This window comes from Podarcis liolepis, assembly GCF_965112155.1.
Source record: "Podarcis liolepis genome assembly, chromosome: 7".
Classification (NCBI taxonomy): domain Eukaryota; kingdom Metazoa; phylum Chordata; class Lepidosauria; order Squamata; family Lacertidae; genus Podarcis; species Podarcis liolepis.
Window position 1 is genome coordinate 95,194,610 of NC_139561.1, and position 25,787 is coordinate 95,220,396.

The 25,787-nt window shown below is 52.1% G+C and overlaps 1 protein-coding gene across 5 annotated transcripts in view; it reads right to left on the minus strand.

Moving 5' to 3' along the window:
* The window catches only part of SPTBN4 (spectrin beta, non-erythrocytic 4), a 100,584-nt gene that overhangs the window by 33,542 nt on the left and 41,255 nt on the right, over positions 1-25,787 (minus strand). For 3 of the 5 annotated variants that reach the window (XM_083516085.1, XM_083516083.1, XM_083516084.1), the window contains exons 16-20: positions 24,874-25,254; positions 24,075-24,450; positions 13,645-13,847; positions 8,088-8,178; positions 5,585-5,746 (exon numbers count right to left, since the gene is read on the minus strand). In XM_083516085.1, the coding sequence (XP_083372211.1) occupies positions 5,585-5,746; positions 8,088-8,178; positions 13,645-13,847; positions 24,075-24,450; positions 24,874-25,254 (1,213 nt within the window). Of the gene's footprint in view, positions 1-5,584; positions 5,747-6,101; positions 6,254-6,378; positions 6,608-8,087; positions 8,179-13,644; positions 13,848-24,074; positions 24,451-24,873; positions 25,255-25,787 lie in introns of those variants that run through there. The other 2 variants (XM_083516086.1, XM_083516087.1) reach the window with 2 other exon arrangements.

The window sequence follows — 25,787 nt, forward strand, 5'->3', positions numbered from 1 at the left end:
TCAGAGCCCAACTTTGTGTTTCACGAATGCAAACTTTCTTCCTCAGGGGAAACCTCTAAAACCAGGAATAAACTCTGAGCAGAATTGTAACCAAGCAGCCATGACAAAACAAGAGAAAAATAAATTGATCTATCCTGCCTTGGCCAGACCACACCTGAAATTCTGTGTCCAGTTCTGGGCGCCACAATTTAAGAAGGATATTGACAAGCTGGAAGGTGAGCAGAGGAGGGAGACCAAGATCAAGGGTCTGGAAACCAAGCCTAATGAGGAACGGTTGAAGGAGTTGGGGATTTTTAGCCTGGAAGAGAGGAGACTGAGAGGGGATAGGAGAGGCATCTTCAAAGATCTGAAGGGTTGTCACATGGAAGAGGGAACCAGTTTGTTTCCCCCCGGCTCTGGAGGGCAGGACTCAAACCCATGGCTTCAAGTCACAATGTTGCAGGAATTTATGTACAGGTTGGGGGGGGGAGTGTTGCCCCTGCAGCAGATATCATGCACATGCAGCCCACTACCAAAGTCAGCACAATCACTCTTGTGACTTTTGTGATTTGTCCCCACAAAACACTTCATCACAGTTTCTTCCTATCCATTCAAAGGGCCTTTGCTGCACGATACCAAAGGTAAGAATTCACTGATCAATGCATCTCTGTACTGGCTCACTGGGAAAACTTCAGAAATTCATCTAGACCTGTGAGCTCAGCTCCTCAGCAGCCCCTCTGCCTGACTGATGATCCCTGGCCTCCTGATACCTGAGTGCCAGACAGGTAGCCATGCCAGAAATAACAAACCCAGATGAAGACAAAAGGGCGTGATTAATTTGGCTGGGAAACAGAGAAATGTAAATATCTCTTTTGTGACACTTGATGGGTGTTTGGTGGAGGGCAAGGGGAACCATGGGGGAGGGTCCAGGATGCTCAGATTCCTGCCACCAGACCTCCCCTTTCATGATGTAACCATGATGTATGAGTGATGTAGTTTGGGGGGGGCGTAACATGGGGATGAGCAGCTAATAAAAGTTTGGGGGCTCTTTTCTTCAGGGCTTCCATCTTGTTCCACCTGGTGGCAGGTGGGAGTCCTGTGGCCACAGTCTTCAATCAAGACCAGGCCTCCTGGCTGCTGTTTTGCTCCAGTTATCCTGGTTGGTGTCTTTGCTTTTTGTCCAAGGGAGCCCTCAGAAGAACTTTCTGACAGTAAGAGCTGCTTGAGGGTGGATTGGAAGCTGGGACTCTCCCCTCCACTGGAGGCTTTTAAAGCAGAGGTTGAATGGCCATCTCTTAGGGATGCCATTGCTGTGGTTCTTGCATTGCAAGAGGGGGTTGGCCTAGATGACCTCTGGGGTCCCTTCCAACTCTACAGTTCTGCAATTCTATCTTAGCAGGATGGGGGGGGGGCTGCAAGACAACTCTGTCCTCTAATTCTCTGAAACATTTGCCAGCTCAGGAGGTTTAAGAGACATAGTCAGCCCCCGCCTGGCATGCACTTTATGGAAGGCAGATTCCATAAAAATCAAAAGGGATCAGTGGATCCACCCGGCTTTACTTCTCCAACTGTGAGACAGGAATGAGAGGCGTAAGAAAACAGTTGCCATCTTTGCTTACTTTGCCAAACATTTGCAAATAAAAGGAAACACTTTTCTCCTCTTCCCCTCTTGCTCTTATTCAGGGTGGCAGCAAAAGGGTTTGTGTCTAAGTGCAGACATTTTTGCAGTTGTATATTATTCTGCCTGTTGTACCTTCGAACTGTGCATGTACTTCACGGAACATTTACAAACCTGAAAGGCTCAAAGTGCATTCGGGGAGGTCAAAATTGACTCCCAGCTGAAAGTAAACAACTGTCTCATCTTATATTATCGATTTAGCTCGTTGCAAAACGTAGGAAGTTATTCTGTTTTGACGGCCTGAATGTTTCACGAAGGGGCAGACTAGGCAGAAAGGCTGGACAATCATTGGCTGGGTGGGATTAAACGCTCGGTGACGGCAGAAATCCACTCTGCGCATGTTCAAGGCTGTCAAATACCATATGGTAACATATTCTCTCTTGTCACCCAGTGAAAACCCAACATCGCCCAACGGGGGCTGAAATAACTGCCTTGCTTGCATCAGCCAGAGAGGCCTCACTTTGTGGGGGAACCAGAGGGGCAGGGCAGGGGGGCACGACCCCCAGAACACCATTCCTGCCCCCCTTGCAATAGCTCTTAACACCATTCACCCCCACCCCATGTGCTGGCTCTTTGAGGGGCCCCTGCTGCCCACAGGGCCATCCCAGAAGTGGCACAGATGCCACCCTCCGGTCCCCACCAAGGTGTGAGGGACCCACCATGGCAACCTGAGGGACCCACCATGGCAACCTGGCAGCCTTAACCCTTTACGGGGAGGACGCCTCCACCTTCCTGGCCAATAGCAAAAGGGCTCTCGCTCAGCTCCCACCTGCTTCCGTTGCGCCCCCAGGATCAGCCCAACAGGGGCAGGGAAGAGAAGAGAAGAGGGAGGCTACCATGGGACGCTCCATCTCAGGCCACAGACAGGCTGAGCTCTCCCGGCCTCTCAACATTGCCTGCCAAGTCCAAAAACTGGCTGCAGGCGCCGTTTCGCAACGGATCGGAGAGATCTTCCAGAAACTCTGCAGAGCAAACGCAAGCAGCTGACTCAGTGCCTCTTTTGCTCCCCCGAAAAGCCAGAGACCGCCACGCTCTCAGTTGGATCCCCTGGCAATTACCGTTGCCTCCCCTAACAGCCCTCCTCACCCCCCAACTGGACTGATCAATATCCCTCCCCCAATGTGGTGGGGAGCCTGGGCCTCTGAGAAGCCTCCAAGCCGCCATCTGCACGGCTGGCGCTGTGAGAGATCACAGGGTGGCGTGTTGCCAACAAGAAAATGCCCAGCAGGCCCCAAACGTTGCAGGAGTCGGCGCCCCAGCAGGCCTCCCTCCCACCGCCTCTCCGGCGCAGATGGAGAGACTCACTCGCTCGCTACCCCGGAAGGCAGGCGTTGATTCTCTGCAAAAACACACTTGCAAGCCGAGGTCCAACAACAACAACCATCAGATCCCCACCTTGGCAAAACAGCGGCTGAGGATTCAAAAATGCATCGCCACCGAAAAAACCAGCTCCGAGGAATGACCGTCAAATCATTGCTGCTGCTGCTATATTTATTTATATCTCCCAAAAAAACACAGCTAAGATATAGAAATCTAAAAACATGACTGTTAAAAAGTAATTGGACTCTAATAAAAACCAAATCTATTAAAAGGCAGATATTGAAAACAGCAGGGCACTATTAAAACCCCTTTCTCTCTTTAAAAAAAAAATCGGTTTCCAAAGGCCTGTTGGAATAAGAAGCGCTTCACCTGCCAGCAGAAGGACAGCAAGGAGGGAGCCAGTTTGGCGCCAGCAGGGAGAGAGCTCCAAAGTTGCCTGGAAGGAGCCACCACCAAGAAGGCCCTCTCCAGCATCCCCAAGTGGATTTGTGAGGATGGCGGGGGAGAGAGAGAGAGAGAGAGAGGCCTCTCCTGGGGATCTCAGAGCCCATGTGGGTTTGTAGGAGGAAATATGGTCCCTCAGCTGCCCTGGGCAGGAGACAATGGAAGGCACACCGAGAACTTCTTAACAAGGAAGGTGCCACTAAATCTGGAGCTTCGGAAAAAGAGGGAAATCCTTGATACCAGGAAGAGACATACACACAGGAGAAGAGGAGGAACACCTCCTCCTCAGGGCCACAAAGGCTTCCTTCCAGCAGGAGGCTGGAGAGAGAGGCCTGATGGGGAGCTGCCTTGGATGAAAACAGACCATCAGTCCATCTGCAAGGTCTCAGGAAGAACCGGAGGGGGTGTCTTTCCTAGCCCCCCAAAATCTTTGCCCCTGGAGAGGCCAAGGACAAAGCACGCATGGAGCTGTTCCTCACTCTCCTCACAGCTCTGGAAACAAGCTAATCTTTTTGACAACAGGGTCAAGCCGATGGAAAGGAGGTCCGAAAGGAGGCAGCTCCCAGGTCACTCCAATCCAACGCCAGATTGAGGGCACTGGGGCCGTTGCTCTGCGCAGGGATCCAGGCCAAGGGGGCACAGAGCGGAAGACAAGAGGGAGGAGGGGCATGAAAATAAGAAATATTTGGGGACCCAAAATTTTGTCCTAACTCAGGGTATGGTATGACCAAAGGCCGCCCTGCCCAAGTCATGGCCGGGATGCAGAATCCCTCCAAATCTCAGTCTCAAGGGGGCAGAATGGCAACCACCCCCATGAGAACGGCCTCCAGCTTCTATCTGAGCCAGGAACCAGCTCCAGAACGAACCTTGGTCCCAAGGCAGCTAAATGCCAAGCAGCTAAGTCCTCACTGAGATGACCCACCTCTGTCTGAGGAGACCCCTTGAGCTGGAGCTCACGTCATCCAGCAACAACAACAACAACAACAACAACAACAACAACAACAACAACAACAGATGCTTCTCTGTACCAAAACAAACAAGCCCCTCCCCCCACAAAACTCAGGTGCCAGGGGTCACGGCTGCCACTGTAAGGGGGGCACACAGTCTGAGGTTAGCCAACCCAATGAGAGCAATGACAAAAGCACACCTGAACACGTGCAGAGTGCTGTTCACTCACCGCTGATTAACCACAACCTGCCTTCCAAGCAGAATGGCCATGACAGGACCCAGACCCCACACTCCTTGATCTGGAACTCAAGCAACTTTCTTGCCCCCAAACAGGCCCACACGCCCAGCCCTGAGCCCCAGATCAAGGCACACAAGGCAGACCCCAAAGTGCCATAGCGAGAAAGAAGGAAAACGGCTTCCAGGGGCCTCAGGTGGGGGAAATGACCCCAGACCCCCACAAAAGCACATGTCCCACAGACAGAGGCAGCTGAGGGGAAGGAAAGCATTCACTGACCCACTGATCCAAGGGGGAAATCCCTCCCCACCTCCACCAAAGGGCACCTCTCTGAGCAAGTGGGAGTCTTGAGGCCTCGGGCAACTCTCATCAGTATCAAAACATATCATTTATTGATTTATATCACATTTCCCCAGACTGGGACTCACACAAATTAAAACAGTTCAGATAAATTACAAAAAAGGGCTTCGTGTTCTTTTTTAGCTTCCAGGCTGACTCCCCCCCCCCTTCTGCACCTCCTCCACAAACCAGGGCATCACCAGGACCCCTGAATCCCTGGGTCAAGATGTCTCTTGGGGAGGGGAGAAGCTCTGGAGCTGGGCCCCACTGGTGGCTGAGCTGGATGAGGCCTGGGGCCAGACATCAAGGAAGGAAGCATCAACTCTCACCCCCCCCAAAAAAACAGGGCTCTTCAAACCAGGCCAAAGCCGGGGAGACCCCAGGCTGACCCACCCAGGCCCCTGATGGGGGCAGGAGGACCCTGGGACCCCCGCGCATCTCAGCAGGTCGGAAAGGAGGGGGCGGGAGAAAGCCCGTGCTGCGGGGGGGGGGGGGCTTCGCATCACAGCACGGATGTGTACATCAACACGTGCAGGGGGGAGAGAGGCGGGCGCGCGCATGCACGCGCTGCGGGGGGGGGGGCCGAGGCGCTCTCCGTCCCTCTCGGCCCGCTCCGTCCCTGTCCGCGGTGCTGAACTCACCTTCTCGATCTTGGCGAGCCACTCCTTATTCTGGGCCAGCTCGGCCATGAAGGCGCGGTGCCGGAGCCATCGCTTGGGCGCCCGCTGGTGGCGCGCGTCCTTGTCCCGGGGGGGCGCCTCGCCGGCCATCAGCGCCTCCTTCTCGGCCACCCAGCCATCCAGCTGCAGGCGGAGAGGGGGGGCGCGCGTCAGCCGGGCGGCGGGAGGGGGGGAAACCCCCGCCCCCGCTCCTCCGCCTCCCCCCTCCCGCCGCCGCAGGGCGCGCGCCTCCAGCCTTCCCCCCCCCCCGCCAGCCCACAAGGACCCCCCTCCGCCGGTCTCCCAGCCCCGCGCTCCGGACCTGCCCGGGAAAATGCTGCAGCGAGCGCGCCCAGCGCCTCCCTCCCTTCTCCGAGCGCGTCACCGGGGAAGGAAGGAGGGAGGAGGGCGGCAGGAATGGGCGCGCGGCCGGGCCTCGGACGCCTGGGTCCCATCCCCAGCCGAGTGGCGCGCTCACGGGCGCCCGAGCCCGCTTCACCTCAGTTAGCCTCCCGCCGGCCCGGACGCCTGGGTCCTCTCCTTCGGAGGGAGGCGCAGCAAGAAGCCGAAACGCTGATTCCCTGCGCCCGGCTTGGCTGCCCTTCGGGTCAAACCGAGGCGCCCCCCAAGCCCCCCCCCCCCGCCACCCTTTCCCCGAACTTCCGCGCCTTGGCTCTACTGGGCCGCCCTTCAAAACGTATCTCCCCCCTCCCTCCCCCCCCCCCCCGCCTAGAGGGCAAAGTCAGCTCCTCACCCCCGTGGGGAAGGGGGGGCACCTTTTTCTCTTGGGGGAGAAGGCCTCCTCCCCAGGAACATTTCCTCCAACCGCGGCGGGGGGGGGCAGCTGGGGATGCGCGCCTCGGAGCGCTGCAGAGAAAGTGGGTCACTGCAGGTGGGGGGCGGGGGGGGGCAGAAGAGAGGGAGCCCCGTCCAGGGACCGCGAGGGAAGCGGGAGGCCGGTCAGAGCTGCAGGCAGGGAGGGGCGAGCCCGGCCCGGTTGACCCCTCGCCAGGAGGAGGGGGGAGGAGGAGATCCCTCCCTCCCTCCCTCCCTTTGATTACTGCAGGCTGAGCCGCAGCCTCCTCACTCTCTGCTGCTGCTGCTGCCGCTGCTCTTTCTCCCCCCCCCCCCATCGCCCTTGCTCCTCTCCAGCCCGTTTCTCAACAGCAGAGGCGCAAACTCCACCTCTGGAAGCTCCCTTTGGAGGGAAGTTCAAACGGCCGCTGGCGCAAGCCAGAAGAACACATCCACAGGAGACTCCCGGGGTCAAGAATTGGGCAACGGCTTGAAATAAGAACATTTAAAATCAAGAGGGCAAAATTCCCACCACCCCACAGCCTCTGGGGTGCAGATTTCAAGAGGACGGGGCTTCTGAAGACCAGTTGCTGGAAAGGGCAGGAGGGGAGAGGCTCTTGTTCTGGGCAAAGCTGTCAACTTTTCCCCTTTCTTGGGAGGAATCATTTTTTAATCCCTTCAAAAAGGGAAATGTTGACAGCTATGGTGCTGGGACATCTGCTTGACCCCCTGACCATTGGCCATTGGCCTGATCCGCCAGGCTGTTCTTATGTTACTCTCCAGGCACACTTCCCTGGCATGAGCACCTTCCTCGAGGAAATCCAAGGAAGAGGGCCCCAATCCAGAAGAGCAGCCCCTGCGGGAAGGCTTGCCTCCTGGGTGTAACACTGCGCAGTGTGCACCAGACAGGGAGGCTGCAGGCCAAAGGGGCAGGATCCAGCCCCACCTGCACCAGCTCCTCAGCCCCACCCTTCCCACTGCCCTCCTGCCCAGCACTCACAAAGTGGGCAAAGCATTCCTCTGCACCAGGGAGCCACCCAGCGCATTCAGGTGCAAGCTGTGTGCATTTTGGGAGGGGTTTTGCCTCTTCCCCCAGGAAACCTCGTTAACCTGGAGTGTGTGCCTACCCAGGATTAATTAGCACAACTGAGGAACACCCTGGGAACATGAAAGCTACCTTAATTAGGGAGAAATGGAGACGTGTTGGGGGCGGGGCCAAAAATGCAAATTGGATGACAACTGGAATCCTTGTGGAGAGAAAAGCAGCTTGCATTTCCAGGAAGGAGGGGGGAGCACACTTCTCTGATGCCTCCCCAGTCTCCTCCCAATGGCCAACAAGAGTCCCCTTGCTGGAAAACCACAAGCCCAAGACGCCCCCCCCCTCCCGGGGTTTCCAGCCACTGGCATTCAGAAGCATCACTGCCTCACAGACCATGAGAAAGGGGTATGCACATGTTTGAATGTCCATGCCAAAATAAAAGGCCCTCCCTGCACCTAGAAGACTAGCCTCTCAGGGGAAGGCTTCCACTTAATCTTCCCTGCAGAACACAGGGGGCACTCTCTCCCCTTCTAGGGCGCTCCTGGCGGACTGGAAGATCATGCCTGGGTCCCCACGGGAGTGGCCGGGTGCCTCTTTCATGCCCCACACCGCTCCATGCCCCTCAGGTACCCCCCCCCCGGGCCCCCTTACCTCGTGGCAGTTCTGCAAGAAGTGCTGCAGCTGCAGGTGGTCGTTCAGGCGCTGCATCCAGGCGTTGGCGAGCTGCAGGTTGCGCTGGCTCCTGGGGAGGAGGAAGAGGAAGGGTCAGGCAGGGGAGGAAGAAGAGCTCTCACACGCCCAAGCCTCCTTCTCACTCTCCTCAATGGCTGCCCAGGGACAGCAGCACCTGGGGATCAAGGCCTCTGGAAACGGAGGCTCCATCTGGATGGCCGGGTTGGTGGCCGCCATGGCCTCTTGTTATGGGTGACCCAACATGGAGAAGAAAGAGCCAAGGAGGTTCAGCTTGGACCTCCTTAGATCACGCTCCCACGAAAAGACCGCCCTGCTTTGTGCTCCCAGTTCAGCCCAGGCTGGACTTGAGGCCTCATGACTCCTGCTTGGCTGGTTGGCAAAGGGGCCGAGGCTCCAGCCCCACTCCGGCCGCCACTCTGGCTTGGCAAAGTTGCACAGGTTCTGCAAAGCTCTTCCACGGAGCGGCTGGTTTGCAAAGAGCCACTGCGGTGCAGCGGTTAGAATGTCAAACCAGGGCCTGGGAGAGAACAGGGTTCAAATCCCCACGGCCAGAAAGCTCCCTGGATGAGACCTAGGTGGCCAGTCACTGCCTAACCGACTTCGTTGGGAGGAGAGCCTGGGGCGAGGGAGAGCCTTGAACTACTTGGTGGAGAGGTGGGGTATAAATGTAGTAAAATTAAGAAGTGGAGAAATAATATTCATTCATTCATTCATTCCCTGCCCATCTGGCTGGGTTTCCCCAGCCACTCTGGGCAACTCCCAACAGAATATTAAAAGCGCAATCAAACATCAAACATCAAAACTTCCCTAAACAAGGCTGCATTCAGATGTCTTCTAAATATCAGATAGTTGTTTATCTCCTTGACATCTGATGGGAGGGCGTTCCACAGGGCGGGCGCCACCACCGAGAAGGCCCTCTGCCTGGTTCCCTGTAAAATTATCACTTTGCTCTTGGAAGCCAAAATGAATCGGTATATAAAGGCGCCACAGGAGGGTTTTTATAAAACAAGCACGACTATCAGCATTGGAGACAAATAACATGGATTAAGTGTGTTTTTTTACAAGAGGCCCTCTTTTCTGGCACATGCAGTCCATAGGATCCCACCAGCCACCAGCAAAAATCACAGCCTTCCTTCACGTGGACCAGATCCCACGAGCAGCGAGGCTCAGCGAGGGCTGCCTCATGGCGCCTCAAATCCAGGCCGCTTGTGAGCTCTGCTCCGCCTTTCTGCTTCTCCTGGAGTGGCAGCTGAAACGAGCTGTTCGTGATCTTGTGAGTTTGGGCACAGGCAAGCTGCTGACTGGCGTGACTTCCATTCGGAGAGGGACTGACTCACCCTCCCCACCCCCCACCTCAAATCCCAGGGAAAAATGCCAGCCAAGATGTGGAGCATCAGGCATCGCATTTGAGATATAGCTGTAATTCCAATATTCGGCACCCCCCCCCCCAATTTAAGCTCAAATAATTACACACAGCACTGAGCTGGTTTATCTATCTGGAGCAGATAAATATATTAAGGATTTGACACCAATTAAAACGTCAGGCGAAATTAGCAGCTGGTCCTTCAGAAAGGGAGACTTCAAAGAGAGGCGGCCGCTTCTGCATCAGGGGGAGGCGGGGGCCTTAATTGGCTCCACATGGCAGTGGCAGTTGTTTTCAAAATCCCAAGCCCCTTCTCTGCTCCCCCCGCCCGCCAAATATGTTGAAACCTCGAGACAAATTTCCATGACTGATCTCCACTGTATGAGGCAAATTGGGCTTGACTTTGTTCTGATTCATGGAAGATTTTGTGGTCTCTCTGCCCCTGCTGATAATACTATTTTCCCCCTGCCCCCCCCCCATGAGAAGAGTATGCAGTAAGCAGCCCAGATTGCCCCAGAGCTTCACCTTCTTTTCAAATACAGGTGCAAGGGCTACAAAGGGCCCAGAAACAGCATTTACAAAAATGGAATCTAGAATGTCACGAAGGGTCTGGACCTCGCTATGATCTCTCACACACAAACACACAGGCAGGGGGGGGGTGCACAGCTTTTGCATAATGCCCTGGAAAATGACATGCTTTGGACACCTAAATAGACGTTTCCAAACAGTCAGGGATCCTTTGTGGCTGATTTTCCTGGTTCATTTTGAAGGTCCGTGATAGAGCACCTCAGGTTTGATCCTGGCAGCTTCCGCACAACAGGCCTGGGAATGGTGATGCCTGAAACCACAGACAGCTGCTGCCAGTCAGTGTAGGCAACTGTTGGAAGTCTGGGTGCAACCTAGCTTGCATTAGTGAACTGCAAATCCCCAGACTATCCCTGTACCCTTAACCTCTTGGGCTGAGTTCTCTGTCTCTTTGATGTCAGACTGATATTCTCCGGTTGTATCCAGTTTCACAACTTCCTCCGTCTCCTCCTCCTTATTTCTAAGACCTCAAGAAGAGATAGGTAGTCGTGTTGGTCTGCCATAGTCAAAATAAAAAGATAAGTTAGTTCTTGGTATGAGCTTTCGTGTGCATGTATCTGAAGAAGTGTGCATGCACACGAAAGCTCATACCAAGAACTAACTTAGTTGGTCTTTAAGGTGCTACTGGAAGGAATTTTTTTATTTTGACTCAAGAAGAGAGTTCATCCTGGAGTTCTCCTCTGAGAGAGCTGCCTTGATCGAGAATCAGAAACCTTCCTATCCAATGTGGGATGTAATCCACTGAGAGCAGTCAAGTACAACATTCCTTGTAATGCTAGAGAAGACATGTGGGGGTCCAGCCAGGCGAAAACTTCCTGTTCCTCCTGGCTGGAGCATCCTTCCTTTGCACGTGACTAGAGGTGGGCGTGACCTCACCTGTCCAGGTAACAAAAGGACAAGTCACACAGCACCCTTCTCTCTTCTTCTCAACTTCCTTCTTCATTTGACCAGCTTTTAGCTAGGACTGCTATACTAGCTCTCAGCTAGCAGAAGTACTGGGATTATTCCCCCATATGGGGTAGATCCACATGTACCTATTTTATTTTATTTTGGATTTGATATCCCACCTTTCACTCCCCTTCAGGAGTATTTGTAACTAAGTCTGCCTTCAGGAATCCAACTGTGAACTGATGTGAGTAAATTGTATAATAGTGTATAATAGTGAGAGGCTCACACGAGCCTGCAACCAGCCATCTGCTGTGCATGTAAAAAGGGGAATGTAACTCTGCCAAGTAAAGGAACTTGCTAGCGCAAGTAAGGAAGGGTATTAATAAACAATATATCCTCTCCTGCCTCCCTGAACATTCCCACATCCAAGTTACGCGTTTCCTACAATAAGCAACTTTTATCCTTTTCTTACCTCTCTTTGCCTGATTGCAGCAGGCAAAGTCTGCTCTCTAACCAAGATTCACTCACCAAACAGAGCTCACTCTGCATATTTAAAGGATTCCCAGTCGGTAACTGACTCTTTTCTGCCATTAACAATCTAGAGCTAGAAGGATCAATGGTCTGGCTCAGCAGAAGGCCGCTTCTTCTTGTGCTCCTTTGGAAGCCATCTCTTGATTCAGAATCCTGAGGACTGGAATCTTGGCTTTGTTTTTAAGGGAAGGGCTGCAGCTCTCCTGCCTTGCATGCAAAGAACCCAAGGTTCAACCCCTGGCGTCTCCAGGTGGGGCTGGGAAGGTAGTTTGAGGGCAATGGAGACGGCAGCTGCTCATTCGAGGCAATGGAGGAATCTGGGAGTGAATATAGGAGCTGATGATCTTTCAGATTCAAGTTTTTTTTGGGGGGCAGGATTTGCCCTGCAAAATGTTTTCTATGCCAGGAGGGGAGAAATAAGCTGCAGTAGGTACTTACACCTGTGCTGAAGTTTGGGAGGTGAGGCCAACAGATGCGAGGTCAACACTGGGAGGGAAGGTGGCTGATGGGGGCAAACCTGTCGTGCGGTTATCCTGAGGCTGCTTCTCTGGGGAGCGTAGGGAGACTAATGCAGAAAGAGAGGGTCTTGTGACCCCCCACCCCCTGGCAGACTGGGCTAGGCCAGTGTGTGTTCTGAGGCTCAGAGATAACCAGCTCAGGACACAACACCTCAAGGACCACCTCTTCCCTATGGACACTGAGATCATCTTCTGAGGCCCTCCTTCATTTGCCTCATCCTTGTGAGGTCTGGAGGGTGGCAACACGAGAACGGGGCCTTCTCTGCAGTGGCTCCCCGTCTGTGGAATGCTCTCCCCAGGGAAGTTCGCCTGGTGCCTTTATTATACACTGTTAGGTGCCAGACAAAAACATTCCTTTTCAACCAGGCCTTTGCCTGACTTGATCTACATCCTGTACAACTCCTCAAAAGATTCCATCAATGGTGTCTCTGAAAAATTCTACACATCACTTGGGAAGGCAGGCAAACTAATACCAGTATACTGGAAGAAGCAAAGATCACCAGTGTCAAAGCAATGGTTCTTCAACTTCGTTGGACTGGTCATGTTGTTTGGATGCCTGGTGATCATCTTCCAAAGCAACTGCTCTATTCCAAACTTAAAAATGGAAAGCATAATGCTGGCAGTCAACAAAAGCGGTTTAAAGACTCTCTCAAGGCAAATCTTTAAAAATGTAGTATAAACACCAACAATTGGGAAACACTGGCCTGCGAGTGTTCCAGTTGGAGAACAGCCTTTCCCAAAGGCATCACAGGCTTTGAAGACACTCGAACTCAGGACGCAAGGGAGAAACGTGCTAAGAGGAAGACATGCTTGGCAAATTCTCACCATGATCAACTCCCGCCCGGAAACCAATGCCCCCACTGTGGAAGGATGTGTGGATCCAGAATTGGCCTCCACAGTCACTTACGGACTCACTGTTAAGGCCGTGTTCATGGAAGACAATCTTACTCAGCTATGAAGGATTGCCAAAGAAGAGAAGAGAAAGAAGACGACGACGACAACAACAACATCCTATATCCTTTTTAAAATGCTGGCTCTTGGAGGAGGGTTATTGGGTTGTTTTTATTTTTATTTTATGTATTTGATCTTATGTGAACCGCCCTGAGACCTTTGGGCATAGGGCGGTATAGAAATTAAATATAAATAAACAAATAAACTGCTTACACGAAATCCTGCAGTGTAGGCCAGTCCTATTCTCTGCCTCTTAAGTGAATTCAGCCCACCAGAAGAGGCTGCTGGATCAGGCGAAAGGGCTCCCACCTAGTCTGGCACCCTTTTCTCCCCCCCTAGGGAAAACCCACACGCAGGATCTGAGCCCCAGAGCAGCAGTGCTTCCTCTGGAGGTGGCGGCAGAGCAGAGCCATCCTGGCTTGGAGCCACGGATCCTCCTCTCCTCCCCGAATTTGTCTCACCCTCTTTTCGGCGCCTCCTGCAGCAGTGAGTTCCACAGTTTAACTAATTCTGCCCCTGCTCCTGCAGCCACTTTCAGGCAGACGTATTTTGTGCTCCAAGAGATCTGCAGGAACCCATCAAGAAGGCCAGCTACCAGCAGTTGTGCACTTGTCACTCTAATCTTAAACTGTACATATATCTAATGCTCTCAGCCCCCCCGCCCCCCCCGGTTCCTTACTTTGCCCGGAGGGCCTCCATCTTCTCCTTCACCCTCTGGCCATAGATGTTGCCCTGGCGGATGAGGCTCTCGCCCGCCTTGAGGGCCGTGGTGGTCTTCTGCATGTTGAGGTCCATGGTGGTCATGAAGTCCTTGTGCTTCTTGATGGCCTTCTCCACCCCTTCCACCGTCGTGGGCAGCTCGGTGTGCGCCAGGGTGGTCTCCTGAAAGAAAGGAGACGAGAGCTTCCGTCGGCCCCCACTCTACTGCTATTTCGGCCAAACGTCCGAAACCATCGCTGCTCGCTTTTCCGTACTCAACATTTTATTGCTTTGCCTTTCCCACGAATGGCTTCAAAGTTCTCTCCGCAATCGAGCGGCGTAAAACTTTTATGAAATGAAAAAAAGTCGGAAACGAGGATGAAAGCAGTGCCAGGTAAATAAGAGCAAGCTGCTTGGGAGGCAAAGGCTTGGCACAGAGAGCCAGGAGAGCCCGTCTTTTGGGGGCCGGAGCTCAGATCAAGGGGGGCTGTTGAGAGAGCAGCAGGAGGGTCTCTGGGGCTTCCGGCTGCTGGAGACGGCCTCTCAGTTGCCATATCCACCCACCGACCCCCAGACCCAAGGCTGTGAGCAGAGGGGGAAAGGCAATAGGAGAGGGTGCCGTGACAAAAACAGACTGTGGGCCAGGGCCAGATTGAGGTTTGATGCGGCCCTCAGCTCCTGAAGGGAATGGGGCCCTTGATATGTCCAGCTGTCCTTTGTCAACAACAAATAGTCGCTGTTTTTTGTGTTGAACAGGACCGTCTTACCCATAGGTGCTAGGGGTGTGGGGCACCTGGGCACCGGGCTCTCAGGGGCGCCAGGCCAAGAGTCCGGGGCCCAAGAGTTGAGTCCGGGGAAGAGCCAGCCCGTTGGTCGGAGCGCTGCAGTGGGCTCTTCCGAGCCGCGAGTTTGGGGGCAACTGAGCTAGCGAGACACTGAGGCGGCCAGCCGGCTCCACCCTCCTGCACACCTGGGAATGGGCAACTGGGGGGGGGCGCCAGACGGATCTTTGCACCCCGGCGTCGCATATGCTTAAGACAGCCCTGGTGTTGGAACATATGCTATGTGGTAATTGATGGACTGAATAGGTATCTCAAGCCCTTTGCACATGTCGCGCTGCAACCAGCCCACGGAGAATGTCGGCACCCTATATATAGAAAGGAGCAAACCAGGGATATTTGAGGGGGCAGACGAGCAGGTGGGGCCCAGGACTTACATCCCAGGAGCCAATTTCTTTGAATGTTTTGGGGGGCCCTCAAGAGAGTGGGGCCCTAAGCTAGAGCTTGTTAGGGGATACGTAAATCCGGCACTGCTGTGGGCAATGAGGAAGAATCACGTCCCGAAACCTCCTGCGCCAACGCCAGCCTAAGAATGTAAGAGCCCATTGTTGGTTTCTGCTTTCCTTCACTGTGCAGCGAAAGGGCTTGTCACGAGACAGGTGTTTACATTCCACAGTCTGTACTGTTGGAGTTTCTCACGGGAAAGGGAGGCTGGATGTGACGTACACTGGTTTCCTGTTTTTCTCTGTGTGATTCTCTCCGAGCTGTTGAGGAGAGAGGATGCATTTTCTCTGCTCCGGCAGAGGCAAGATGTCTTTCTGTAATATACCTGCTTTGAACTATAAATAAAGCAATATAGAGTATGCAGCACGTACTCCTCATCCTTCCGCTGGGCACGAGACTCTGCTTTAAATCAACATGTGGTTATGGGCTCCAGAAGTCGAATCGGAGTGCCGGCAAAGGATCGGAAAGCAGAGGGACAGATCAGATCGGAATCTGCTCTGCGCGTAAAAGTGATTGATGAGGTATGTGCTACTGCTCCGGGCAGCCTGCCAGCTTCTAGTTAATTGCTTTATGGCTGGACTTTGAACTTTTAAAGCCGTTTTGCCGGGAACAGGCAAAAGGCTCCCAGGCACAAGTCACTATGCTGGGGAAATCGAAAGTAACTTTTAAGTGCGCTTTTGGAATAAAGCAGCTGCAGCAGTGACGCAGCAAGATTTAAAGCAGCATATATGACGCTGAAGGCTAATGCCAGAGTCATGATGGCCCTTCAGGATGCTTGTGGGATTCCTAAGCTCAACAAGAAAAACTACCACGACTGGGTTCTATATGCAGAGGCAATTCTGCGGAAAGAGGGTTTGTTTGAGGTGATTACAGACACCCCCCCAGTTCCAGTTACAGATGCATGGGAAGCTAAAGATTCCAAAGCAAGGGGAACTCTTACATTGATAGTATCCCCAGAAGAGCTCTGTCTATTGCGTGATAAGACCTCAGCCAGAGAAATTTGGCACGCTTTGAGAGAGGCTCACTTAAGGACAGAAGCTGGATCTACTATGTTTTACTTTAACAAGCTGCATAATATGGCTCTTGCTGAAGGTGGAGATGTACGTTTACATCTGATGGAGATGCAAAATCTGAGACATGAGCTGCAACAGAGAGGACTCAACTTTCCAGAGGCTGTGTATTCTTTCATGATACTACAATCTTTGGGTTCAGGTTGGGAGTCTGTTGCAACCCAGATTGCTGTGCAGCCAACCGCTCAGCTGACAGTGGACTATGTAACTGCCGTGATATTGAATGAAGCAGATCGCCGGGGTGCTAGCTGCATGGGCAAGGGGGAGTCTTCACAGACGTCATCCCATAGTGCAGTGGAACCACCAGATGGCGCCAAAGCTTTGAAGGCAGTGAAATGCTACTCGTGTGGACGTCTAGGCCATATGAAGAGGGAATGCAGATATCCCAGGGCCAAGACAGAGCAGCGCAGCGAAAGCTCATCGCGTGGAAAAGGCCGAGGCAAAGGCAAAGGTCCGGTGTCTAGGACAACGCAGCACAAGGCTATGGTTTCACGCTTCACTCCAAAGGTTGCAGAGATCCAGAAGACGTCTAGATCTTTCTTCGTTGTTGATTCAGCAGCAACCCACCATATGTGCAACGATAAGAGACTGTTTGTGTCTTTTACACCGCAGGAAGGTGCGATTCACCAGGCGGATGACCACACTATTCCCAGTAAAGGCTACGGAACTGTTGTTCTTCACAGTTTGGACTTATCGATACAGAATGTGCTTTACGTGCCAGACGCCAAACATAATCTGCTCAGCGTTGGACAGCTGAATGAGCGGAACATTGACGTGTCCTTCAAGAACAAGAAGTGCATCATCACAAAGAAAAATGATTATGTATTGCATGCTGAATATGTTGATCGTTTGTTTGTTTTGTATTATGATGATGTTGTGCAGGATGACACTTGTTGCATTGCAGGTTCTAACAAAAGTTTGCATGCAGAATGTATTCATGATTTTCACCGAAAATTTGGTCATTTGCATTTTGAGGCAGTATCTAAAATGCCTGCCTTGGTTGAAGGTATGACTATTAAACCCTGCAGGTACCACATGAAGTGCAAAGCATGCGCAGCAAACAAGGTGAAAATGGCTGCGAAAGGTAAGGTGTCTAGTAGGCAAGCTACGGAACCATACCAGGTTGTTCATGCAGATTTGGTTGGACCACTAGCGCCCTCTTTGGGTGGCAATAGGTACTTCATGGTTCTCATTGATGCATTTTCTAGATATATTTTTGTGTATAATCTCAAGCAGAAATCAGAGGCTTTTCCTAGGTTCAAGGAATTCTGTGCTTGGTTGGAAAATGTGCATGGTAAGAAGATAAAGACTCTTTTCAGTGATCGCGGGGGAGAATTCACTTCTCAGCAGTTTGAAGCTTTTCTGACTGAGAAAGGAATTCAACACGATTTGTCTAGTCCTCGCTCGCCATGGCAGAATGGACTTGCGGAACGGGCAAATCAGACATTGCTTCAAGGGTTAAAAACCTTGCTGCATGATGCCAATCTTCCAGAGAGTTATTGGGCCGAAGCTCTCTCATGTTTTGTTTACAGTTACAATCGCAGGTTATCTTCAGCGATTGGTTGTACCCCCTATGAGAAGATGTTTGGCAAGAAGCCATACATCAAACACATGAAGATTTTTGGTTCTGACATGTGGGTTCACTCACCACAAAACTCCAAGTTAGACAAGCGTGGATTGCATGGTATCTTTCTAGGTTATCAGAAAGGGTCTTACAGAATAATGATGACTGACTCTAAGACAATTAAGCTCACGAGAAGTGTTGAGTACAATGCAAAGTGGGGGGAGAATGTGGGAATTTTCCAATGTTATCCTGATGACGGTGATGAGACTGAGGATAGTCAAAAGCAACCACAACAACCCACTGATGAAGGTTCTGAGTCTGAATCTGAAACTGAATCGGGTGATTCAGAGGATTTCAAGAGTGCGAAAGCCTCTATGCGACCCTCTGAAAGCTCTGATCAGGAATTGGAGGAACCATTGTTCACAATAGGTCGTTTTTCTCCCAAGAAGGAAGAGGAGAGTGTTGAAGACTTAAGGCTAATTCGTAGGTCACAGAGAGCCACAAAAGGCAAACCTCCAAAGAGATTTGCTGATGAGTTTGCTACGATAGCAGTAACAGCTGTTAAAAGCTCCAAGAAGGTATTTGAACCTTCAAGTTTCCAAGAAATCCAGGGTTTGGATTCAAAGGAAGCTGAGCCATGGTTAAATGCCATGAAGGCTGAGCTTGATTCCTTAGAAAGGAACAAAACATGGGAACTAGTTCCAGTAGTTCCAGGAATGAAACTGCTTGGAAGCAAATGGGTCTTCAAAGCGAAGACAGATCAAAATGGCAAGATAGTCAGACACAAAGCCAGATTGGTAGCCAGAGGTTTTGCACAGGTACCAGGTGAAGACTATCACGAGACCTACTCACCCACAGTGAGATATGAGAGCATTAGGCTTATGCTCAAGCTAGCTGCAGAGGAAAATCTACACATAAGTCACCATGATATTAATACAGCTTTTCTGTACGGATCTCTGGATGAATCACTTTATATGCTTCCACCTGATGGCGTACAGGTAAAACAGGGATTTGTTTGTGCTCTGAAGAAATCCCTTTATGGTCTCAAACAAAGTGCACGGTGTTGGCACACAAAACTCATTGAAGTATTGTTTTCTCTAGGTTTTCAGCAAGGGAAAGCTGATCCATGTGTATTTGTCAAAGAGGAGGGGCAAAAGAAACTGTACTGTTTGTTTTATGTTGATGATTTATTATTCTTTTGGAAAGATGTCACAATGTACAATAACGCCCTAGCTCAACTGAAAGAGCACTTTGACATGAAAGATCTTGGTGAGGTAAACAACTACCTATCTCTGGAAATAGAGAAAGATCAAGATGGTAACATTCTAGTACACCAGTCACGGAAAATTGCTGATGTGTTAAGCAAACTAAACCTGATGGATGCTAACCCTGTAGACACACCGATGACAACAGGTTATCAGGTAGATGACACTGAAGAAGCATTTTCTGACACTACACTGTACAGAAGTGTGCTAGGCAAGCTAAACTTCATTGCCAGATGTTCAAGACCAGACATTGCTGTTAGCTGTAATTTGCTAAGCAGACAAGTCAACAATCCTAGTGTCAAGGATTGGAAAGCTCTGAAACGCATAGCGCGGTATATGAAAGGCACTATGCATTACAGACTGAGACTTAACAATCAGAAGTCTGGTGGTCTTGAGATATTTGCAGATGCAAGTTTTGGAAGTGACACTACAGACAGGAAAAGTACATCTGGAGTTTGCTACATGTACAATCAGGGTCTGTTTGATTGGTCATGCAAGAAGCAAACAACAGTTAGCTTAAGTACTTGTGAAGCTGAACTGAACGCACTGTCTTATTCACTTAAGGATTGTGAATGGTTAGTACAATTGTGCAAAGATATGAAAATTCCTGTCAAATGTCCAATCCAGGTTTACCAGGACAACAAAGCATGTTTGGCTTTGCTGAAGTCTGAAGGTTGTAAGCAAAGCACGAAGCACTTGCAATTAAAGTTGCAGCATGCTAGGGAATGTATTCAGAAGGGACTCGTAACGGTGTCCTATATGCCAGGTAATGAAATTCCTGCTGATGTATTGTCCAAGATTGTATCAAGGGATCAACACTGTACCTATGTGCAGAAGTTGGGTTTGTACTGATATTGTACGAACACGCTGCCCAGTGATGTTCACAGAAAGGGGGAGGATGTTGGTTTCTGCTTTCCTTCACTGTGCAGCGAAAGGGCTTGTCACGAGACAGGTGTTTACATTCCACAGTCTGTACTGTTGGAGTTTCTCACGGGAAAGGGAGGCTGGATGTGACGTACACTGGTTTCCTGTTTTTCTCTGTGTGATTCTCTCCGAGCTGTTGAGGAGAGAGGATGCATTTTCTCTGCTCCGGCAGAGGCAAGATGTCTTTCTGTAATATACCTGCTTTGAACTATAAATAAAGCAATATAGAGTATGCAGCACGTACTCCTCATCCTTCCGCTGGGCACGAGACTCTGCTTTAAATCAACACCCATCCAGTCCAGCTCTCCCAGTGGGTGACCAGATGCCCACAATGGGAAGCCTGGAAGGATTTCAGCTCAGCCACAACTCTCCTCTCCTGTGGTTTCTAGAGACTGGGATTTGGAAACTTTCCTGCCTCCGAAGCAGAGCAGAGCCATCCTGGCTAGGAGCCCTCAGATGCCCCCTCCGCCTCCATGAATTTCCAAGCCACCCAGGGGAACTCTGGAACTCCCTCCCACAGGAGACCCCATTGCTGGGTGAAGGCGGACTTCCTTTCACCTGTCCTGGACCTTCCAGTGTTCACCTTCCTTGGACATCCATGAGTTCCCTCTCCCCCCTGTTCTAGGCTGTGCATCAGTAACTCCTGCCATGCCACCTCTGGCTTGCCCTTTCTCTCAGTCCCACGGCAAGAGAACCCAGGAGTCCCCTCCCCCCAGCTCTTGCCCTGGCCGTGACCCTCTTTGCCTCCTTCCCCCCACCACCCGGCAAGATCCCAGGGGCCCCCTGGCAGCCTGGCCCCCTCCCCGCTTCTCCTGCGCATGCAGAGGCCATCTGTGCTGAGGGAGGCGAGCGACAGCTGCTGCCTTGCCCTGTGCAGGCGGCAGTGAGGAAGGCAAGGGGCACTCGGACGCCCACGTCTCGGCCCGCTTACCCCAAGGGGAAAAGAAGCTGCCCCCCGCTTCTGCCTACAGCCCCTGGGGTGGGAAGGCAGGAGGAGAGCAGGGGCCCAGACTCCCATTTCGACCCCTTCCCCTGAAGCAGGGAGCTCCCAGGGCAAGCCTCTTGCAGGGCTGGCCATGTGGGGGTCCTGCAAGTCTGCTGTGAGGCCTTCAGATACATGGGAGAAAGACCTGGACATGCAGATAAAGGATTCTAAATGGCAGTCCGAGAATCAGAGAGTTGGAAGGGGCCTCCAAGAGCCATCTAGTCCAACCCCCTGCAAGGCAGGAATCACAACTAAAAACAATTTTACAAGCTGTGGGTCCTTGTTTCTCAGTTGGATCCCTTTACATGGTTTTGTACGTTTTGTGATATTTTATGCAGTTCTTTTTATTGAGTATAGTTTAGTCATTCTTGTAAGTCTTAACTGTAAACTGCTTCATTATTATTTGCTGATATTTAATTTTACTGTTCGCTATTATATGCTAATGGATTATTGAACATTGCTTTATTTGATATAAGTTGTTTATTTTAAATACTTCCTATTACCGGATCGGATAAATAGGTGTGTGATCTTTGCTGTCTGTTTTGCTGTCAGCTGCCTTGCGTAAAGTGATATAGAAAGGCAGAATACAAATTAAAAGTGGAATGAAATGAATTCCCCCCACCCTACTATGTTTTGATTGTAATTTTACTGGTGTTAGCTAACCTGAGCCTGGCTCTGGCCAGGGAGCGCAGGATAGAAATAAAAGATTATTATTATTTATTATTAAAACATCCTTGGCAGATGGCCATCCAGCCTCTGCTTAAAAACCTTCAAGGAAGGAGAGGGAGATCCACCACTCTCACCACCAGAAATTTCTCCCGGAATCTCTTTCTTGCTGCTTGAATCCCCTTCTGCCCCTAAGGGGGTCTTGGGACGCGGCTGCCCCCTGGGCTCCTCCTGGTTAATGCATCGGTGGCAGCTAATGGCCTGGCAGAGCCCCTTTGGGCCTCTAGGGCTGGGGGTGGAAGAGGCTAATTTTCAATAGTAAGGGGTCTGGGCTAAAGGTGGAGATGGGGGAGGGGGCCCCTTGAGCCCCAGACAACGGAGGGATGGGCAACCCCCCCAGGCGCTCTTGGCTTCCCCCTGACCGCCTGCCTCCCTGGGCGGCTTCCTGGCGTTTGGCGCCAGCTCCCGCTGAGCCCCAGCTGCAAAGTGACAGCCAGACCGGCTCAATGGGGCATGAGAGCGAGTGCGGCCAGCAAGGAGCCACGAGCCTTTGAGATGCGCCCGGGCGGAAGGATGCGCCGTTTAGCTCCGCTTTGCAAAGCCAGAGACGGCCGGAGGGGCCAGGGGCAGGAGGAGAGGGGGCAGCTGAGGCTCCAGAAGGGCCAGCCCAGTGCCGGAGTTACGTATAAGCTCAACAAGCTCTGGCTTAGGGCCCCAGTCTCTTGGAAAGGAAACAAAAAACTGGATGTACATTTCCAAAATATAAGATAAAAAACAAATAAGATAAAAGCTACATAGAGCAAGACAGGGAGGCAGGTGGCGCTGTGGGCTGAACCACTGAGCCTAGGGCTCTATGTGATTTTACATAGAGTATTCTTTCTTTTGCTATAACGATTTAATTTATGGCTTATTTATAGCGTTTTATTTCTTGTGTGTAGATCCCGCCCTAGATGACTGCTAAGGGGCCCACCCAGCTGACTTCTGTTTTAGTAACCAAAGGTCATAGAATCATAGAATCGTACGAGTTGGAAGGAACCCCAGGGGTCATCCAGTCCATCCCCTCTTGCAACGCAGGAATCTCAGCTCAAGCAACCCTGACAGATGGCCATCCCACCTCTGCTTGAAAACCTCCAAGCTCAGACATTCTCCTGCGCAAACCTCTCTGAAAAATGGAGGCGGCGAAGTTCTTGCAAAACTCCTCTCCGAGGGGCTCCTCTGGAGAACTCCCCCCTTTGTGACACTCAGAATATTTCCTCCGTGATTTGACAGTTAACAGCCTCTGTACAAAGAACGTACGACTAACTGTAATTGCTGGTCATCATCCGACCCAAACGCCTAATTAATGGGAATGAAAAGGCGAACAATTACCCACCAGCAATTAGCAACTGATTGATAAATGGCCTCCTTGCTCACCGCAAGTCCCAAGCAGCCAGCTAAATCTTGCTACTTGGGCCTGAAAGCCGACTTGAAAGCCGCCTGCTAAATCTCTGCCAAAGGAGCTTTTGCTGCTCAGAAAAGCTGAGCCAAAATCATCCCTCTCCAGTGGCTTCAACTCAGGAGGGCTTAAGTTCGCGGTCGTCCCTTCCCAATGCCCCAGAAGAGGCTTGGCCAACCTAGTCCTCTCTGGACTCCCATAGCAACAGGAGTACGACGCCAGGAAGAGCACAGCCCTTGTGGCTGCAGCTGGTGGGGCTGCAGATGATAATAATAATAATAATAATAATAATAATAATAATAATAATAATAATAATAATAATAATAATAATTCATTTATACCCCACCCATCTGGGCGGCTTTCAGCAAAATATTAAAATACAATAATTCATCCAGTATTAAAAGCTTCCCTAAACAGACTTCTGGAGGGGAGCAGCTGTCCCAGGAGGAGGGCAGAACCCCCGCAAGGAGAGGAGGTTGGACCCGATGGGCCACCGGCCTGATCCAGCAGCCAGGCTCTTCTTAGCCCTCGTGGAACCTGCAGCTCCAGAGGCAGTCTACCTCACTTCCTAGGTTCTTGGTGGCATTTGACCCCTGCAAGAACAGCATGCTGGACTAGGAGGTTTGCTCTTCCCTGGTCCTGAATGGGCTAACTGTGCCCCTGAAGGACCAGGTGCGCAGCCTGGGAGTCATTTTGGACTCACAGCTGTCCATGGAGGTGCAGGTCAAGTCTGTGTCCAGGGCAGCTGTTTACCAGCTCCATCTGGTATGCAGGATGAGACCCTCCCTGCCCGTGAACTGTCTGGCCAGAGTGGTGCATGCTCTAGTTATCTCCCACTTGGACTACTGCAATGCGCTCTCCGTAGGGCTCCCTTTGAAGGTGACCCGGAAACTGCAATTAATCCAGAATGCAGCAGCCAGACTGGTGACCTCAATCCATTGGCCACGGGCACAGCAGCTTGAGCTCCCGGAGAAAAAGGCGGGATTTAAATGCAGCAACTAAACGCAATAACATTTCTTCCGATTAATAATAATAATAATAATAATAATAATTTATTTGTACCCCGCCCATCTGGCTGGGTTTCCCCAGCCACTCTGGGCGGCTTCCACAGAGACCAAAAATACACTAAAATGTCACCCATTAAAAACTTCCCTAAACAGGGCTGCCTTCAGATGTCTTCTGAATGTCAGGTAGTTGTTTGCAAAGCCCCAGCGTTACCTGGTTGTAGAGGCAGACCTCGGCCTGCTTGGCATCCCGCAGGAAGAGGAAGAAGATGTGGGCTTGGACCAGGACTTCCCGCCGGTTCTCCCACATGTCCAGCAGCTTGTTCCAGCCCACGTCCAGCTTCTGCAGCCACTGCTGGAGGGAGAGATACGGCAGGTCCGCCTCCTCCAGCGCCAGCACGTCGTTGACGGCCTGGATCTTGGCGTAGTCCTCCTCGTAGCGGTTGATCTCCTCCTTGAGGGAGGCGTGGTGGTTCAGCAGCCGCTCGGCCTCCGCCAGGTTGCCCGGCAGCTCCTCCGAGGCCACGGCCGCCTGCGTCTTCACCAGCCACGTCAGGAAGCTGTCCAGGTCCTGGATGAACTGCTGCAGCCTGGAAGGAAGGAGAGGGGCAGGAGGAGGTCAGGGAGCACCTGGGCTGGTGGGGAACGTGATCCGTGAGAGGCAGTCAAGGACAACATTCCTTGTCATGCTAGGGAAGACGTGCGAGGGAATGTTTGCTTCAACCTAAAGTTGTGTAATGAAGGCACCAGGCAAGCTTCCCTGGGGAGAGCATTCCACAGATGGGGAGCCACTGCAGAGAAGGCCCCGTTCTTGTGCTGCCAACCTCCGCACCTCTCAAGGAGAAGGTATAGGAAGAAGGGCCCCAGAAGATGACCTCAGGGTCCTGGTAGGTTGAGATGTTCTCCAGAGGCCTCGGTTCCCCCTGCTCCTGATAATCCCCCCCCCAGGCCCCAACCCCTCTGCCCGCTTAGGCAGGAGACCCTCCCTTCTCCCCGCTCTGAGCCTGGCTGACCTGCTGGCCACCGTGAGCGAGTCCTCGCAGCCCTGCAGGGTCCTCTTGAGAGCCTCCCACTCCTCGCTGATCTCCTCGAACTGCAGGAGGATCTCCATGGCTTGGCCCGGGTGGGTGTTGGCCAGCAGCTCCCCCTCCTGCTGCAGCTCAATGAGCCTGGGTTCGAGGACCACCAGGGCGGCCTCCATGGTGGAGAGGCGGCGCTGCAGGGAGAGGACGCTGCCCAGGTCGCCACTGTTGTACTGCGTGGACTCGACGGCTCGCCGCTTCTCCCGGATCTGCGACTTGATCTCGTTGCACTCCAGAAGGTAGTTCTGGATCTTCAGGATGGAGTTGAGGTGGTCTTTGCGGTGCTCCACCAGCTCCACCACCCGGTTCCACCTGGAAAGAAGAGCCTGCTGATGGGGCCAAGGGGGGCCCATCGGACCCACAGGGGCCAAACCGTGGGGCTTTCTGCAAGCAGCTCTCCCAGGGCTTCCAGCACAGAAAGCAGGGCTGCCCCCAACGGCTGGAGGGGGAGCAAAGCCCTCTCCTCCTCCATTAATTGGATTAATCCTCTTTTAAAACCATCCACAGTTTAACTCTACGCTGTGTGAATAAACCAGGCTTCCCCAACCTCAGCCCTCCAGGTGTTTTTGGCCTACAACTCCCATAATCCCTAGTTAGCAGTACCAGCTGTCAGGGATGCTGGGAATTGTAGTCTCAAAACACCTGGTGGGCCGAGTTTGAGGAAGCCTGGAATAAACTATTCCTCCAAAATCCACCTTCATGGGAAGCTGTCCTATCAAAGTTCTTCAGGCAAATTCTCTCTGCCCCCCCCCCCGTGTCCCGAACGCATCATTGCACCTAGAGGCTAATCTTCCCTCGGTAGAATTACGGATCTGGCGCAGGACCCTTAACTCTTGGCTTCGCCT